The 16692-nt window shown below is 37.2% G+C and overlaps 3 protein-coding genes and 1 long non-coding RNA gene across 4 annotated transcripts in view; 3 read left to right on the top strand and 1 right to left on the bottom strand.

The window, feature by feature from the left end:
* Positions 1 to 2378: 2378 nt before the first annotated feature.
* LOC6565732 lies at positions 2379 to 3123 on the bottom strand. The gene has a single exon (XM_001992372.2). The coding sequence runs from the start codon at positions 3106 to 3108 to the stop codon at positions 2428 to 2430; it is 681 nt and encodes a 226-aa protein (XP_001992408.1). The 5' UTR covers positions 3109 to 3123; the 3' UTR covers positions 2379 to 2427.
* Positions 3124 to 5829: 2706 nt separating this feature from the next.
* On the top strand, positions 5830 to 9825 carry LOC116805632. Its single transcript, XR_004365308.2, has 2 exons — positions 5830 to 6059; positions 9616 to 9825. It is a non-coding gene; the product is annotated as an uncharacterized LOC116805632 (long non-coding RNA).
* Positions 9826 to 10299: 474 nt separating this feature from the next.
* LOC6565731 (innexin inx5) lies at positions 10300 to 11991 on the top strand. Its single transcript, XM_001992371.3, has 2 exons — positions 10300 to 11270; positions 11357 to 11991. The coding sequence occupies exons 1-2, from the start codon at positions 10614 to 10616 to the stop codon at positions 11891 to 11893; spliced, it is 1194 nt and encodes a 397-aa protein (XP_001992407.1). The 5' UTR covers positions 10300 to 10613; the 3' UTR covers positions 11894 to 11991.
* Positions 11992 to 15861: 3870 nt separating this feature from the next.
* LOC6565730 (ras guanine nucleotide exchange factor glfB) overlaps positions 15862 to 16692 on the top strand; it is a 28201-nt gene continuing 27370 nt past the window's right edge. Inside the window, exon 1 of the mRNA XM_032738802.2 lies at positions 15862 to 16274. Within this exon, the coding sequence (XP_032594693.2) occupies positions 15930 to 16274 (345 nt within the window). The 5' untranslated portion in view covers positions 15862 to 15929. The remainder of the gene's footprint in view (positions 16275 to 16692) is intronic.

Genomic DNA, 16692 nt, shown 5'->3' with positions numbered 1-16692 from the left:
ATATATATGAGTCCATGTATGTATTTATACGAATTACAGAAGAAAACCCACACTTATGTATACAAAAGAAATATATATACATATTGCTACAAAGGTACGAAAGTTCTTTAGCTGTTTCATCATTTATTATTGACGAAAAATATTTACACGCGCATTTAAATGGCAAACATGGAATGCGCCCCCCCAAAAGTGAAAAACATACAATTAAAAATACTAACAAAAATACCAGTTCATCAAATAAAATTAAATTAAAAGGAAAACCAAAAACAACAAAAAAAAACAAAACAAGAAAAACGAAACAAAAAAAACTGAACCTAAATTAAGCATAAATATTTTTTGCTGTGTCTTAGTCCATGTGTCGTAACGAATTTATTGAACTTAATATATATAAAACTTAAAAACAAAAAAAAAAAAACAAAAAAAAACGAAGCATTGAAAAAATTTTTACGGTTTTAAGTTGTTTTTTAATGTAAGCAAAGCAAACGGAAAAAAAAACAAAAACAAAAAAAAAAAAAATACAAAAAAAAGAATTAAAAGCAAAACTGGCAACAATATTTCTACAAAATTAAGCACAAATTTTTTCAAACTACGAAATTGCCTTTTGTATTTTATTTTTTACTACTTACTAAAACAAAACCAAAATTAATAATAATATTTAATGAAAACTACGCTGAATTCATTTTAATGTTTTGCAAAAGTGCGCCTACAAAACTGTGACTAATATAAACTAAACTAAAAACCAAAAAAGAGAAAAACTCCAATAAAAATTATGCAACAACAAGGAAAACTAAACAAAAAAAAAAAAACAAAAACAAAAACAAAACAAAACAAATTAAAATTAAGTTACTAAAACTTGAAGAAAAATGTGTAAGGAAGGTACAAGTTTTATCTTAGGCCAAGAAATGGGTTAGAAACTACATATAGAAACATGTATACACACACACACACAGATATACACACACACACACACACACACACACATAGCTACAAGTTTAACTAATTGTTGGCATCATAACGGTACATACAATCTACATATGTACGCTGAGCTCCCCCAGGCAAATAGCCAGGAGACACACACACATACACACACACATACACAGACACAGACACAGACACAACCACAACAAATATACACAGATATATGTATATATACAGGTACATATATATTGAGGCTATATAGAGGCTATATAGAGGCTATATATATACATGTGTATGTGTACATACTCGTAGTAACAATTTATACATTAGCATTATGCAACATCATCTTTTATTAATATATACATACATATATACATATATACTCGGATATTTGATGAATGAAAAAAAAAAAAAAGCAACAGCAATTTACTTATATGAAAAATGTTTCTTTCAAATAATTCGCAATTGCAAAACCAAAAAAAAAAAAAAAAAAAAAAAAAAACTAAAAAACTAAAACAACCAACTAACTAACAAGAAACGAACAAGAAAACAGGGAAAATTAAAACAAAAACAAAAAAACAAAACAAAAACAACAACAATATATATACACTTAATTAAATATTTAATAAAAACAAAAAAATACAAAACGATTTATATATACATATATATATATATATATATCTATATATGTGCGCACACATATATTTATGTATATATCTATACATAAAGTACTTATATATGCATATATACATACCACTACATAGTTTAAATGTTTATTTATTGTATTTGAACAAAATGGATAATTATAAAACCAAATTTAAATAAAAATAAAATAATAAAACAATCGTTTAGCTGTTTTTTATTGTTCAATTACAAACCTTCTCCGATTCTGATTACATATTTTGATAGTTGGCTAGAACCGTCGACAGTCGACACTTCAAAGGCCAAATTGCACTTTGATAACAGCCCAATTACCTAGACAGCGTTTATGGCATCGATTAAAAGTTGAGGCTTAAATGAATAATAAAATCGCATTTAATTCCAGCAGCAATTACGGCCAATAAAGTTGTCGAGAGCTTGATAAGGAATATGACCGATTTTTTTGTGTGAACCTCTCAAGCCCAAAGCCAATGCTTTTACCAGACTTTTAGGTCGCAATAATTGGTTAGTGTCCAAAACCGCGCTAAAAGCGACCAAAAGTTGCCCATACCAAATACGATAATCTTCCTTAGCAAATTTGCCATCAAAAATGAAGTTAATTGGTTTGTTCGCTTTTGAAAAGTGCAAATATTTCAATAGATAAAAAGATACTTGAATTAATTAGAACCAAAGATGACATTTCCAAGCACATTCCAAGGTTGTTCGCCATTTTTCCATGGATAAACATGAGCAAATGTTTTTCCCAATTAATTGGAAAATCATATTTCCAATAATAAAATTTAAAAAAGAAAACCATCAGATTAAGTATACACAAGTTTTATTAGTGGAAATGGCAAATGGCAGGGATTTTTAACGAGCCTTGGCGATGCAGGCATCGATATCAGCATTGACATCATCCAGGGCAACGACGGCCTTCTGGGAGGCGACATGGGTGCAGGCGTTGCTATCGACAAAGACGGCCGGGATGCGCTCGTTGGTGGACTTCTTGATGGTCTTGATGGAGGAGCGTGCGTTAACCAGATAGATGGTGCCCTGCACATAGAACTTGGCCATGCAGGATTGACGGAGCACAGAGTTCTTGTAGCGTTGGCACTTGTTGTAGGTGCGACCCAAGGAGTAGCCGCCAAAGACCAGCTGCTGTGTGGCATGATTCACATCGCTTGCAATCTCAGCGGAATCGTGGGCAGCACTAAGGCCGCACTCGTGCAGCTCGACGTGAGCGTTGCCCACAATGCCATCGATCCGATCATCCTGCACGGCCACACACTGTGGACTGTCGACACGACGCGCTTCCACTTGATCGATGGCCGCCTCCAGCTCGTGCTGTGGCTCGACGACAATCTCCTGGAACTGGTGCGCCAGCTCCTTGGCAGTATTCTCGCCAATGTTCTGCATTTCATCCACAACGGTGTACACCTGAGCGTCCAGCGGTGCTGGCAGCGAGAACGAGGACTGCGACAACGGCTGGGCATAGCCAACGCTGGCCAGGCACAGGCACAGGCACACAATGCTACCAATGATCAACTTCATATTGCTTTTCAACTATGGCCATTTGATATGGTCACTCGCCTTTTATAGTCCGCTCCAGACCAGACCAGAAGAATATATACAATGCATCCTTATCACAAAATTGGCGAAATTGTTTCGACTGCTGATTGCTGTCGATTATCGGTCATAAATCAAAATTTACGAGCAACATCAAATGCTTCATTGATCGACATGATTATAGAATAGAGTTCAAATCTTTGAGGGCCCATTATTGGCTATTTATAGTTGTAATCGTCAAAATCGAATTTGTTAAGCGGCATCTTCGATAACAAATGAATGTATTTACTACAAAATTTAACGATTTTTTTATTTTTTATGTGTATTTTTTTTTATTATACCTGTTAGATTGATATGCGTACAAAGTGTGACCAAAAATGTGTGCAAAACACGCGTCGACAAGCGGAATGGAATCAATCACTTTGACCTGCTCCTTCAAGACGGTTTCAACTGCAAATAAACAAGGCTCTAAGACATAGAGACGGACAGACCTGCATAGCTAAATCGTCTCTTCATTTGATGTTGATCAAGAATATGTATACTTTATGAAGTTGGACATGTTTTCCTCTGCTTCCTGCAGACTTTTACACAATTTGACCACTTTTTAATGGGTATTCGGGGATCTTCACTCTGTGTATTTGTAATTTAAATGAAATCCATCAAATGACTGACATGCTGGGAATATGCTTAAGCTGGGTGGCTTTTCTTTTCTTACCTAGGCCTCATAATCCCCGGCATTTCCTTTGTCAGCCAACTGATGCAAATAATCTGAATTTATACACTGACAAACAGCAATCAAATCTATTTGGATTGTCGATTGTCGATTGTCAAGTGGCCGACGAGATCTTAGATTTATTATTTACAATCGACTTTAAGCCAGCAAAACAGATATATATATGTATATATAATTAATTTGATAGACAATCGACTTTGGGGCACTCAGAGCCGTAGCCTTGGAATGACAAGCGTTTAATTAGACAAAACTCACTTGGCCAAATTTAATAATTATTGGACTATGAATGGCAGATTTACTTCAAATGCAACTGAAACTCAATACTCTAAAAGCAATATTGAAACTCGAACTCGAACTCGAACTAGAACTCGAACTCGAACTAGAACTCGAACTCGAACTCGAACTAGAAACATATAAGTTAAGCCAGAACTTGAAGTTCTCTCGACTAGAAAGATGATGATTTTGAGTGAAAATATAAATAATAAATAAAATATGTTTAAATATCTAATGAAAATTCGGCCAAGTTCCCAGATTTCAGACCACTTAACAATATTTCCATTTCCAAAACGATCTTTGTAATATTTTAAGATTGAAATAGAAGAGCTTTTCGGGAAGAAGTCAAGAAAGATTATGCGCATTTTACAACAGTTGCTTCGCAACAGAGTTCGCAATTATTTTTGATATTAAGAACATTATTGCTTTTGGCTGGATAGTTTCGGTTGAAATACTCAAGATCTTAAAGTAAATCTTATATTAGATTACAAATAACAAGTTAGTTGGCTTGATTCAAGAATGTTTTTCTTTTTGTTTTTCATTTTATTTGTGTTCAATATACCCGGCGTATACATTAATTAGTGAGACACTTCTAGATACGCCTTTCAGTGGCCATCAGACACTTTGTCATCGTGTTGCACATTTGATACCAAAATAGTAAACGTTGGCTTACAGCTGCAAATAATTTGAGACGACTTTCAAATGCGCTATGGAAAAAACCACGAAGATATGATGAGTCCTTATAGACCATTAGCAATTAACCAAATTGGTTAAAATGATATAGAAACAAAAAAAAATTAAGAAACGATTGACTTTAGACAGTTAAATAAAGCTGTTTGCATATGTAAATATATATATTTCGTGAGAAAATTATAATACCTCATTGAAAGTGTATGCAGAAAGCAGCGACAAAAGCAGCGTGCGACGTGTTGATCGCTCGTGTGTGCAACGCAGCGTTGCGCGTTTCAAGGTCAACTCGCAAGGCTCAAAGCTGCAAAGCTGTAAAGCTGCAAAAGTGCAGCGGGCGCTAGACGAGGCAATCAACGAACACACACACACGCACACACACACACACACGCACACAGTTGGTAGGTGGCCAGCTGTTGCATGTCTTGTGGTATGGTCAATGTCAAGCTAAATTGCTTATTTGCCTGCTGCAGTTGTCATTTTCAATTTGAATGCACAGCTGAGAATTGGCGTCCACCTGTCTCGCCTTCAGGGGCGGGGCGGGGTGTTGATGAGCAGCTGCGCAGGGGCCTGCGTTAAGTTCAAGCAACAAGTTCAAGTGCTCAGCTAGACAAGAGTTACAACAACAGCAACAACAACAGCAACAGCAACAGCAATAACCATAAAAATTAAACTGTCGCTCGAACTGGGATAGAAGCTCGGGCCCAAAATGCGAACTTAAACAGAACCAGAACCAGTTTGCCATAAACCGTAGCGAGAACAACAACAACAACAAGCGAACGACTCTCATACACACCTCACACACACACACACACAGACACCTCTCAACCCGAGCAGAACCGACGGCGACGCCGACGATGACGAAGACAACGCATTGAACTTGCTTGGCGATCGCCTTCGCTGTCAGTTTGAAGCTAAGCTCAAAACGCAACGGTTCGTTAAACGAGCTAAACGCTATATTCAAGCTATAACGGTTCCTTCTGTTCATTTCTTTTTTGTTGTTGCATTATTTTGTGTTGTGTTTTTGTATTTTGTTTTTGTTTTTTGTGCCCCATTTGAATTATGACCATTTATGGAATTCTGGTGCAAATAATCATCGTCTGCAATTAGTATTCGACACTTGAAAGAAATCAACAAAAAAAATAAAAATAAAATAGAGTAAAATTGAAATAAAATTGTAGAAGACAACTCGATCGCAATGGCGCCGCCCACTGAACAGCCGGAGGATGACTTTGTGACGAAGGTGGGTCTTTGGAACTTTTTTAGAACTCTCACTCTAAAAGGGGTCCGGTTTTTGGAATTACGCATCCGTTGTGGTTGCCCTCGACTCATTTAACGCTGCGCCGCTAATCGCACAATATGCCAAAGAGCATCTATCAATGGTTTTTTTCTTTTTTCTTATTTTTTTCTCTTTTTTTTTTGATTGTGGCTAATTAGCAGCCTTGCCAACATGGCACACGGTCAAGGTGCCCAACAATAAAAAAAAAATAAATACAACCTAAATAACAATTTATTATTGGATTTTGGTGAAGAAATATTAACATATTATGTTCAATCGCTTGTCGTGGGTCAAAGCACAAAGCCAATCGTAAATCAGCCAAGCCGGAAATATTTTGCTATTTTTTTTTAAATTTTTATTTTACTTATTCGGTTTCCGTCATTTGAGCATTTTTTGTTTCTTGTCAAGTGTAATATTGATTAATATATATATACATATATATATGTGTGTGTGTGTAGATATTTAGAACCGGATCGAAAGAATTGAAATGCGTTCGATTTATTGTTGTGCCACAAACTGCGCTTCCAATTTGATGGATATGCAGATGCGCTACTTTTATCACTCTTGCGTTAATTGACCAGCAACTTGGTAAGAAATTATACAAAATATCAGTGAGTTGATACCTAATTAGTGGCTCTGTGGGGTTCCGTGAGCAACTAGTGCTGAACCACCCTGTTTGTAAATATAGATATTTCCTATATAAGCCAGTTTGTTAATGAGGCTCTAAACTAGTCAAGACCTGTCTGTGAATTATAAAAAAAAAATACGTAAATATAGAAAATAGAGGCATTAATAACTAATAATATCAGATAAAAAAATATACACACAAAATATCTGTGATTAAATTTAATAAGATTGAAAAAGTAGATTCCGTATTTATTTCCCCGAATCTATTAAAAACAATGCAATACAAAGTGACTCAGATTGCACTTTGTGAGATTTTTAATAGTGGAAAATTACCCTTTACTTTTTGATAGTGGCTATAACAAATAGTAGGTAGCTGGGATCATATCAAGAGCTCAATTGAGTTCTTGAACTTGGATTGAATGCGTTTTTCACGTTCTGTTGAACGATGAACATGAAATGCAATTTGAACTTGAACAAGTTGTTATAGTTGTGATAACCTTATTAGCCATTTGTCAATTCGTACAGGGTATGCAGTGCAAGTGCGCTCTCAAAGGGTCCAAAAGTATGCCAAGCAAAAGTGGCTAAAATCATTTTTTTTAATGACACATTTTATTATGTGGGGAAGTGTTATTCAATTGTACGCCAAAACAAATAAGTTTCTGCTTTAATGTAGTTTTTATTCCTCCCCCAATAAGAACACTTGGATCGCATAAAATAAAATAATCACGAAAATTGCGAATTTAATTATTTGCTTAAGTTGGCCAAAAACACACAGATTCGTATGGAAAGCAAAAATCAAATTGGCAAAATGTTGAAATTTGAAGACAAATACAAATGGGTAAACATAAATATGAATTTGTGAATTGTGGTCAACCCCTGGGTAACTAAATGTTGCACTAAATGCTGGCTGGCCAAATTAAATTTCTATAATTGGTATGTTCGGTTGCCAGCTCATGCATGTGGCTTAAATGAGATTGTGGTCGCTGCTCGGGCAACTCGAACAATAACAATAATGCCATAAATAATAGTAAATTGCTTTTGTTATTTCTTTTTTTTTTTTTTTGCTTTACATATTTTTGGAAAATGCCAAAACTGCATAACGCCAAACGCCAAACTTTGAATGCTGCCCAAAAAGATTCAAAAATGACCGTGTATCTCCATCCCTATCTGTATCTGTATCTGTATCTGTATCAGTAGCTATAGCAGTATATTTAGCTGTATCCGCAATTTGGGGCAATTATTAACAAGCAAACGTTGAGAGTATCTCGAGAATATCACAGCCAAGCTTGACTCTTTCGTACATGTATCTTTTGTTCGGCATCCGTGTATCTAACAATGTTTGCATGTATCTGTGACTGTACGCTCCAATATCTTTATTATTATTATTGTGCACAGCGTTGCGGAACACGCCAAAAAAAAGATGAAAAAAAGAAAAGAAAAGAATTCGCAAGTCACAATTACTTGACAAGCGACAAGAAGCCGCGACTCCAAATAATCGCTTAAAGCTCCAAATTATTATTTTATTCTTGTTCTTACACGGCTGATTCTTATGCCATATGCGTAGCACTCTTTAATCACGACTTCTTCATCTTATTCTTATTCTTATTCTTATTATATCAATTTTTCGTAGTGCTTCCGCATATTTTGTTGAGTCGTCCAAATAATTTTTACAATACTCATAACCAGAAATACCAACAAAGGCGGCATTAATAAAACAAACATAATTAATTTAATGGAAAAATGGAAGTCATTAAATCAAAAAAAAAATAAAAGTAAAGAAATAAATAAATAAAGAATAAAACAAAAGAATTTCAAAGAACTGGTCCCAACTGGTCTCTATTGTGAGTGATGTTTATTAAAATATTCGAGTCGTAAAAATACTGGATTTTAAATGAATCATCGGATTAGTGTGCGCCGGAAATACTTACTTATCTTATAATAAATAGATATGTTATATATGCCGATACATAAAATGCAATATGTTTTCTGTAGTCAACATTCAATTGTTGTTCGAACTCGCTTCGAACTCTGCGCATGATCAAACTCAGCCAAGAACTCAACTCCAGCATCAACTTGTGAACTGTGATTTCAATTTTCGTGACGTTTTAACACACAAAACATTATTACTATTACTATTACTATTATTATTATTGATGTTATTGTTGTTGTTGTCGGTCACATTGAGTGTCATGGAGGTCAAGTTCAGGGAACACCACATTGGTGGCGAGTACTTCATTTATTTATGTGTGCTTTTTTTACGATACTTGCGACTTGAAGTCTGATTTGTATGTGTGTGGTGGAGATGATAATTACAGACACACTTAAAAACACATGTTCTGTGCAAGTAAACAGTTTAACTGGCTTGAGATTTTATCCAATTAGCTGCAAGTTGATACATTTAAATTAAATTAAGTTGACTAAGACGAAATTCCTTGACTTTAATAATGTTATCTCGTACAGTGAATGCTGTCAGCCTCGAAGCGGGCGTTCCAATGAATAAAAATAAATATTCATATGTAAATATATGTAATCAAATGCTTGAAAATGTTTAAGCGGATTTCCATGCCTCTGAATAATATGCTGGGACTACGACAAAGCAAATTACAATTGATGATGGCCCACATATTTATATATAGATACATACGTTTGTCTTACACATATATATGTATACACATAATTTTTTTTATATTTTCATTGAATGCTACTTTTTTAATTTGGGTGTCGCCGGCAGCACAGGGCCAAAAAGCAAATAAATTAATTTGATTTACGCTAATTAGCTTGTGCGTGCGTGTGTGGTTTTGTTAATACTATTGGTTGGGTTTACTTATATATGTACATTTATATATATATATAAATATGTATATTTTTTTTCATTATTTTGTGCTAATTACAGATACCTTCAATAATTGGATTCTTGAACTTGGACTAATTGGCAATTGAACTTCAGGCCGTGGACGTGGACTGAATGCATCATAAATTAATTAATTAAGGCTGAATATGGGCGGAATCATAAACCACAAGAATTATGCCGACGCTACAAAGTTTTAGTTGTTAAGTGCATAAATTTTGTTGCAAAATAAATGCGATGAGTTAATAATTAAAATGATTGAAATTTATTAAAACGTGTTTCAGCATTTTAAACTGTGGGTGTCGTTTTAATGTGCCGCCCAAATGTATGCAATGGTTTTGGGTGTAACGCAGTTTTGCAGTCACTGGGAATTCACTCATTCTGACAGAAGCTATCGGTAGCTGCGCTGCTAACGAAATGTACATATAACAAAAGAATAGTATATATGCTTAAAGAATATATAATATATATGTATAGATAACTAGTGGAATAATCTTGGAAATATGAATGCAACTGTCGAAATCGCAATAGCTGTCAAACTGTTCTGGCAGAATTTTCATGCGCCGCCTAAGAGTATGCAATGGTTTCTAACGACGCCCAAATTTACTAAAGTGCAGCCAATAAAATATTTGTCAAATGTGTCAAATTGGCTATCGATAACTGACGTACCAGCAAAGAAAACAAAAATTGACATTCGAAATATTTTGATGTGAATCAGATGTAAAACAGTACATGTAATGATGAGGAATAGCACTAAAAACTGTGTAAAGCCGAGCGACAACCAACATTTCACTTTTATCGCTATTTTCAGGCCGGCAAGAAAGAGTGCGAACATAATTCAACTGCAATAACAATCACAGCAAACAACAATCTGCAATAAGTGCTTAGGAATAGAGAATATATATAGCAAGTAGAAGGAGAAGAACAAGTGGAAGAATCCAGCAAAGCAATAAGATTAAACACACAAAAAAGAAGGGAGTGCTTCAAGTTTGGGTTGAGAATTGGACACAGTCGTTGAGGAACTCTTTCCCGAGGCACAAGAAATGTATTCGGCCGTAAAGCCACTGTCGAAATATCTACAATTCAAATCGATACGCATCTACGATGCCGTCTTCACCATCCACTCCAAGTGCACCGTTGTCATCCTGTTGACCTGCTCGCTGCTGCTATCGGCTCGACAATACTTTGGCGATCCCATCCAGTGCATCAGCGAGGAGAAGAACATTAATTTCATACAATCCTATTGCTGGACCATGGGCACCTACATCATTCAGCTGGATAACAATATCATCGATCTGCCATCCCCATCCCCATCCCAACCAAAATCATCACGGATGAGTCTGCGCCAACGGGCGAACTATAATGAGGAGTATGCACGGGCCATCTTAATAGCGGAGGGTGTCGGGCCGGAGATACATGGGAGGACGCAGCGCGTCTATTTGCGCTACTATCAGTGGGTCATCATATTGCTGCTGTTTCAATCGTTCGTCTTCTATTTTCCGTCGTGCCTGTGGAAGGTGTGGGAGGGTCAGCGGCTCAAGCAACTGTGCTCGGAGGTGGGCGAGGCGCTGCTCTCCGAGCAGACATATAACACTCGGCTGCGACTGTTGGTCAAGTATTTTACCACAGATTATGCGGACATGCACTATTGCTACATGGCCAAATATGTGTTCTGTGAGCTGCTCAACTTTGCGATCAGTGTGAGTCCTCTGGCTGCTGCTGCTCCTCCTCCAACTCCTCCAAAATCGTCCTCCTCCAATTCCATCATTCTTTTTGTTGTGTACAGGTGGTGAACATACTGGTGCTGGAGGTGTTCCTGAATGGTTTCTGGAGCAAGTATATGCATGCACTGGCAACGATACCGCTATACGACTGGGATCGCTGGAATCGGGTGTCGTCGCTCGTCTTTCCCAAGATAGCCAAGTGCGAGGTTCTCAAGTATGGTGCCAGTGGCACGGCCAGCATTATGGACAACCTGTGCATATTGCCACTGAACATACTCAACGAGAAGATTTTTGTGTGCCTCTGGTGCTGGTTCCTCCTCATGGCGATCATCGCTGGCCTAAATCTGCTCTGTCGCCTAACCATGATGGTCAGCCGGACGCTGCGCGAACTGATGATTCGCAGCCAGTTGCGATTCATGACCAAAGAGCATGTGCAGCGCATCTTTAGCCATTTAACCATCGGCGATTGGTTCATCCTGATGAAGGTCAGCGTCAATGTGAATCCGATGCTCTTTCGCGATCTCTTGGAGGAGCTCTGCCAGCTGCGTGCCTCGCTCAGCGCAACCTCCTCGTTCACTCTGCTCGAAAGCGCCAACTAGTCTATATCTCTCTCCCTCTCTATATATAAATACATATATATATATCATATATATAGCTTTGATTCATGCCCAACACGAATGATTACCTTCAACTCAATTTAATTGAAATATATTTTAACAGGGATTCTGTCAATTTGCCAATCTCTTTCGCAGCGAGCAAAGCGTCACAGAATGTGGCAAATTGCATGTTACCAGTGCCACTGCTGTCCACCACATCGATCATCAATTGCTGCAACTCCTGGTCGTCGTTATCGTAGCCGAATTACCTCATTATAGCCAACAATTGGCAATCCAATATATCAAAGATCAGTCTGGCATTTACAAATCGATTGATCGATTAGCGATAGGCCCAATGCAAAAATATATATTATGTATTCGTTATGATGTCGATCAAATATTGCATTTTGCTTGAATAAACGGGATTCGATCTGATTTCTGATTTCTATTCTCTAAAATCTGACTATAATTTATTAGGGTACTGCGATTAGGTTTCTATTATGATTGTGGATATATGTTCTGCTGCATCAACTATTAACTATTGTAATAATGGGTATAAATCACTTTTTGAATACCCTCGAACGATTGCCACGAAATTGGTTAACAACCAACAATCTGGTTTCTTCTGCGGCACATTTAATGACAGCTCTCATGTTGATCGGACCATGAAAACAGTTGTGATTTACCAATCAATTTCTCATAGCCTGAAAAGTCTAGCCAAAAGTGTAAGCAGTTTAAATCTGTAACTACAAATTTAGAGACGAGTTCTGTGTATAAATAAATATTGCATCTTTAAATATTTAATTGTAAATTGAATAAATTTAAAATAAATGCAGAAATGATTGCATGCAATTGATTTGCTTAATAGACTTGCACTTAACCATAACACAAAATTCTGCATATATTCATAAAGTGCAATCGAATCAAAAAAAAAAGTATTCACTTTATTGAGTTTAATGCCAGCCCAAAGCCAGCCGGCATCATCCGATAGATATTAAAGTGGCATGACCCACATTTGCAAATGACTCCCATTTTCAATGCATTTGCCACACAGAGAGAGAGAGAGAGACAGAGAGAGTGAGTGAGTGAGTGAGTGAGTGAGTGAGAGAGAGAGAGAGAGAGAGAGAGTGACACTTGCATTCGCTGTTGACACACAAACACCAATGCAATTCGAAGTGCTTTCGCATAACGCGTGCAAAAGTCGCGCGCGTTTTGCTCGCGTTTCTTAAGTCAATTTTTCTTGTTGCTTTTTGCTGCCACACATTTTAATGTGCATTGTTTATAACTAACTAACTTCTGCTGCTGCTGCTATAATTTCGTTATTTATATTTTGCGTTAGGTTTGTCTCCCCCACCCAAAGAACCCCCCCAAACCACCCCAAGACGCTGCTGCAGTTGTAGCTTTTGTTCGACGTTGTTTTGCGCATCGTTAACAAACGCAACTCGCTTTTTGGCCGCTGCCTCGTTGTCAGCTTGAAACTGTGGCACACACACACACACACACACATAGAGAGACACAGACACGTGCATACAATAAATGTAAATATTATTCAAAAGTCATCGTGTGGTCGTCGTTGCCGTATTTTTGCGGGGGCCGCTTTGTTGGCGGGGTTCGTTCTGCTTCTGCTTCTGCTTATGCCTCTGGCTCTGACTGTGGCTCTGCTTCTGCTTCTGCCTCTGGCTCTGCCAGCGCTCTTCGGTTAGGCAGCTTTGTCAGTTTGCCCGTTTTCTTCAGCTTTGGTTACATCTATTCTGTATATATGTATGTATGTGCACACACACACACACATGCATATGCATATGTATGTGTATTGCTTTGTGTGTTGTGTTTTGGTTTTGATGTTGATTTTTAGATTTTGGATTTTTGTTGCCGCTGGCTTTTGGGCCAGCTTTATTTAGACGGTTAGTCGTGTGTCAACCGGAAGTGGCCCATCGTCAGTCGTTAGTCGTCAGTCATATATCGTCTATAGTCTATCGCTTCGTTTACTTTGATTTCGTTTTCGATGCGGCGCACACACACACACACACACACACAACAGTTCCAGCAGAGCGGGCCCAGTGGCATTTAATTAAAACGCGTACGTGACGTGCTCGACAATCGCGAACGGAGAACGGCAAACGGCAAACTATGAAATGCAATTGCAAATTGCAATTGGCTATTGTCACACACACACATACATACATACATACATACATACATACATACATTGTGCATGGCTAACGTTGACTGAGATTCTTGAGGCGCCAGCTGAGCCACATGAGTAAGCGCCTCTGGTCACACTCTGGTCTGGTCTGCAAAAGCACAAAAGCACGAAACAAAAACAAATCAAAGTGCCCAACATTAATTTAAACCTTCACACACACACACACACACATGCATAAGCGCACACTTACACATACACATGACGTAAGGGTGCGATGCGATAGGCAGCAATAACCGTAGGCTTTGATAAACACCCGCCAAAGTGTAAAACATTAACGGCACAGTGGTGCACAACTCATTTGCACTCTCGCCCAGTAATCGAGCGGTGAAAGCCGATTTAAGAAACGGTCCAGCTTAAAGCTATTGCGACGAAAGCGTATTTTTTTATTTCCTTTTTTTCTTTTTCTTTTTTGTGTTTATTATTCAATTAATATTCGAGACTATTCAGAAAGAAAACATCTGCGCTCGTTGTGCTTGACAAGAATTTAGCATAACAAACAAAGCGCGGCCTGGTTAATTTTATTTGTTTAGGAATTTATGGTTTGACAAAACGATTCGTTTTTCAACACTGCTGAATAATACAATATTTCAAGTTTTTCACATCTTATTTTTTTTTCTTCAGCGATAAGAAAGCAAAGAAATATAATCCATCTGCATTCACAGCAATTGAATAATAAATTAGAGTTTTTCACATCATCTTTAAAGAAAAAGAAATACTACTAATTTCGAAAATTTCCAATACATTATATTTGATTTTAGATTAACTAAAAATATTATTCTATGTTGTAAACAGATCATCCTGGAAGTTTCAGAAAGTTTAAACGTACTTGTGCCATCATCTGAAAAAACGTTTCTTTGTCTATTTAATCTAATCTTAACACAAGATGTAATCTGATGATATCACACACATACACACACACACACACACACACACACACACACACACACACATACACACACACACAGTGATGTTCATTTAGAAGCACACAGCTGGTGACCGTCGCAAATTAATCAACATCGCACCACTGTACAACTAGAAGCGCTTCACAACAACAAGAACAAGACTGCGAAACACAAAACAAAACAGAATTCAACACAAAATAAAAATACAAATAAATAGCTGAAAAAAACAGAAACAAAAACAAAACCAAAAATAAGAAACAACGGTGACGCGAGTGTCGACGTCGACGTCGACGTCGGCTGGCGCCTATGAAGTTTTCGCAGTGCTCTTTAGTTGGTCGCCTGGAACAAGTTCGAGCAGTCCGAGTCTGATTCCGTCCACCTTTGCGCCCACCATCACCATCACTACGACACACGCTTGCTCTACATGCATGTCCAGTAGTGTTGTTGTTTTTTTTTTATATTGATTTTACTGCAAATGCCGAAACAAATAAACTACCGTTAATAACTACGCTGCTTATCAAGCACTGTGGCGATAAGAATTGAAAGAGACGCTGCCGCTGAGTTGCAGTCGCTGTCGCAGTCGCAGTCGTAGTCGCAGTCATCGTTGTCGTCTTGAAGGTGTCGTTGGTGTTGGTGTTGGTGTTGGTGTTGCTGTTGGCAAGTTGACAGCCAAAAACAAAGGCCAACATATACAGTTATACAGTTGGCAGCTGCTGTTCGTGAGCATGTCAGTGTTTTCTATATATTATTTGTATGTGATTGTGCATATTTGTGGGTGTATTCAATACGTAATACATAACAACAATAAATAATAATCAAAAAGTAAAAAAAATAAAAAAAAATAAATAAATAAACAAACAAACAATAACAACAGCAAAGCAAATTGCTGTGAATTGTTGAGGATCATTGAGATCTGCTAAAAGAGATTGTGGCCATGGCTGGTGACTCGGAGAACAAGAGGGGATATCGAACCATCTTTCGCAGCATTTCGCAGGTTTTTACCTCGAATAGCAAACACACTCACACACAAAACAACAACCACCACACCAGCAACAACAACATCAACAATAACAACAACAATAGCAACAACATTAACAACAACAAAAGCGTATCTGGCATGGCCACTTTGAGTGTGAAACTGCCACAGCCACAGCCACCAGATGCCAACTGTGCCGAGTGCCAGGATGCCAGAAAAATGTTCAATGTGATCGAGGCGAAGAAGCGAGCCAGTTCCATGTACGATCTGAATGCTCCAACAAATATATATAACCGTCCCACGGTGAGTACAACAACAAGAAACCAACAGATGTTTTAAGCCCTACTCGATATACAAAGAGCGATCGAAATACTTCCTTTATATATATAAATAAATAAATAACTAATAAAATATATATATACATATATATCTTTCTTACGTTTTTAGTTTTATGTATAAAATTCGAGCGTCGACTTTTATAAGAAAATTTAATTATTTTTATTGAATTTTAAGTTTATTGCTTGGTTTCACAAAAGACGGTCAAACTGTTTAAATTTAGACAACATTTTGCGCTAAACAAATTTGGCAAATTCAAATGAATTCTTTTTGATTCGATTTAATTTATTTCAATTTCAATAAGTAGCATTTGTCTAAAAGAATGCATACTTCTGAGTCAACCCTCGCATATGAATGTGTTTAGTGAGCTATGGGGTTTTCTCGA

This window comes from Drosophila grimshawi, unplaced genomic scaffold (genome assembly GCF_018153295.1).
Source record: "Drosophila grimshawi isolate 15287-2541.00 unplaced genomic scaffold, ASM1815329v1 contig_848, whole genome shotgun sequence".
Classification (NCBI taxonomy): domain Eukaryota; kingdom Metazoa; phylum Arthropoda; class Insecta; order Diptera; family Drosophilidae; genus Drosophila; species Drosophila grimshawi.
Note: the sequence above shows the minus strand (reverse complement) of the source record. Positions and strands in the feature narration are given on the sequence as shown.

What these genes read in the sequence shown, in the direction of transcription:
- LOC6565732 (XM_001992372.2), bottom strand. Translation starts at nt 3,108, where the DNA reads ATGAAGTTGATCATTGGTAGCATTGTGTGCCTGTGCCTGTGCCTGGCC.
- LOC6565731 (XM_001992371.3), top strand. Translation starts at nt 10,614, where the DNA reads ATGTATTCGGCCGTAAAGCCACTGTCGAAATATCTACAATTCAAATCG. An exon ending in TGCTCAACTTTGCGATCAGT is followed by an intron (nt 11,271 to 11,356) that starts GTGAGTCCTCTG and finishes TGTTGTGTACAG; the next exon opens with GTGGTGAACATACTGGTGCT.